We start from the raw sequence: 1,121 nt of genomic DNA on the forward strand, positions 1-1,121 counted from the left end.
ACTTCCCGCTTTCCTTCTACATCAGCCTTTGTCACCATGATGCCCTGGAGAGTAGACAATAATAACGCATTGATATACATAAAATGCATCTCATCTTTATAAACATGCACGCATATGCGCGCAAAGTAAACAAGCCAACCATTGTCATGACCCGGACTGGCGGAACGCACCCTTATGTGTTAAGCATGTTGCCAAAGCCAAGGTAAGGTGTCAAATTCTCCAAAGCCCGCGATTATCTAGCAGTTGCCACGCCACTACGGCTGAGTTCGAGCGTAAAATTACGTTTGACCTCTGGCCATGAAGCCGTGACTCTGGGCAGAAGACGAAGTCCCCAAAACCCACAATTATCTAGTAGCTGCCGAGCCACTGCGAATAAAATAGGTGTATCAATCATGCCACGACACTGAGTGCCTGCAAAGCACACTCGCCATTCCAATATCAGGGTCTCGACGATAAACACCTCAGAGAATCAGCACTAAGGTCAAGTGTTTCTGAAGGGAAGACAGAGAACACTGGGAATCCACACTCTACAACCAGCTGCGTAAAGGAACCACTGTGGTACAGAAACAACGCAGAACAGTGCTAGACAAAGCGCGATGCATTAGCAACAAGCACTAGTGTGGTGCAAAATACGCCATGCATGCATAAAGAAAGGTGTGGTGATTAATAGAGTTTCTTATCAAAAATTACCCAAAACCCGAACCCACGGATTTGACAAAGTAGATTTTACTAACGAGTAATTACAAACAAATCTGCCACTTTACTGTACATCAAAAGAACATTGAGGCATCTACGAAACAGTTGAACCAATATTCCAGTAGAGGCAGCAAAAAATGTAGTCAATTGAAAGAATAACAGGCTAGACTTTTCAACTCAAAATAACTGTAACGCATAGAATGGAGTTGTAACGATAAATTCCCTATCTTGACAAAAAATGAGGCACGTAAGCACTGCGCAACTTAAAAGAGCAAGTACGTGTAGAAATCTACTGCACTACAAGCCACCAGTAAGAAGTCCCAATGCCTCATCAATCACCCAAAATTACAGCAAAGTCTATCCCTATCGAGGAGTTCTACTACTTCTTAGTGGATGCAGAACGCATTGTCTAATGACAAAGGGAC

At 43.4% G+C, this 1,121-nt stretch overlaps 1 protein-coding gene across 1 annotated transcript in view; it reads right to left on the reverse strand. All coding sequences in view use genetic code 11, as the record gives it.

Annotated features, from left to right (window-relative positions):
• Positions 1-232: 232 nt before the first annotated feature.
• EGR_10836 (hypothetical protein) overlaps positions 233-1,121 on the reverse strand; it is a gene marked incomplete at both ends in the record, with an annotated part of 4,099 nt that continues 3,210 nt past the window's right edge. The window contains one exon of the mRNA XM_024500085.1: positions 233-311. Within this exon, the coding sequence (XP_024345500.1) occupies positions 233-311 (79 nt within the window). The remainder of the gene's footprint in view (positions 312-1,121) is intronic.

The sequence above is a fragment of the Echinococcus granulosus genome (assembly GCF_000524195.1).
Source record: "Echinococcus granulosus chromosome Unknown EG_S00280, whole genome shotgun sequence".
Lineage (NCBI taxonomy): Eukaryota > Metazoa > Platyhelminthes > Cestoda > Cyclophyllidea > Taeniidae > Echinococcus > Echinococcus granulosus.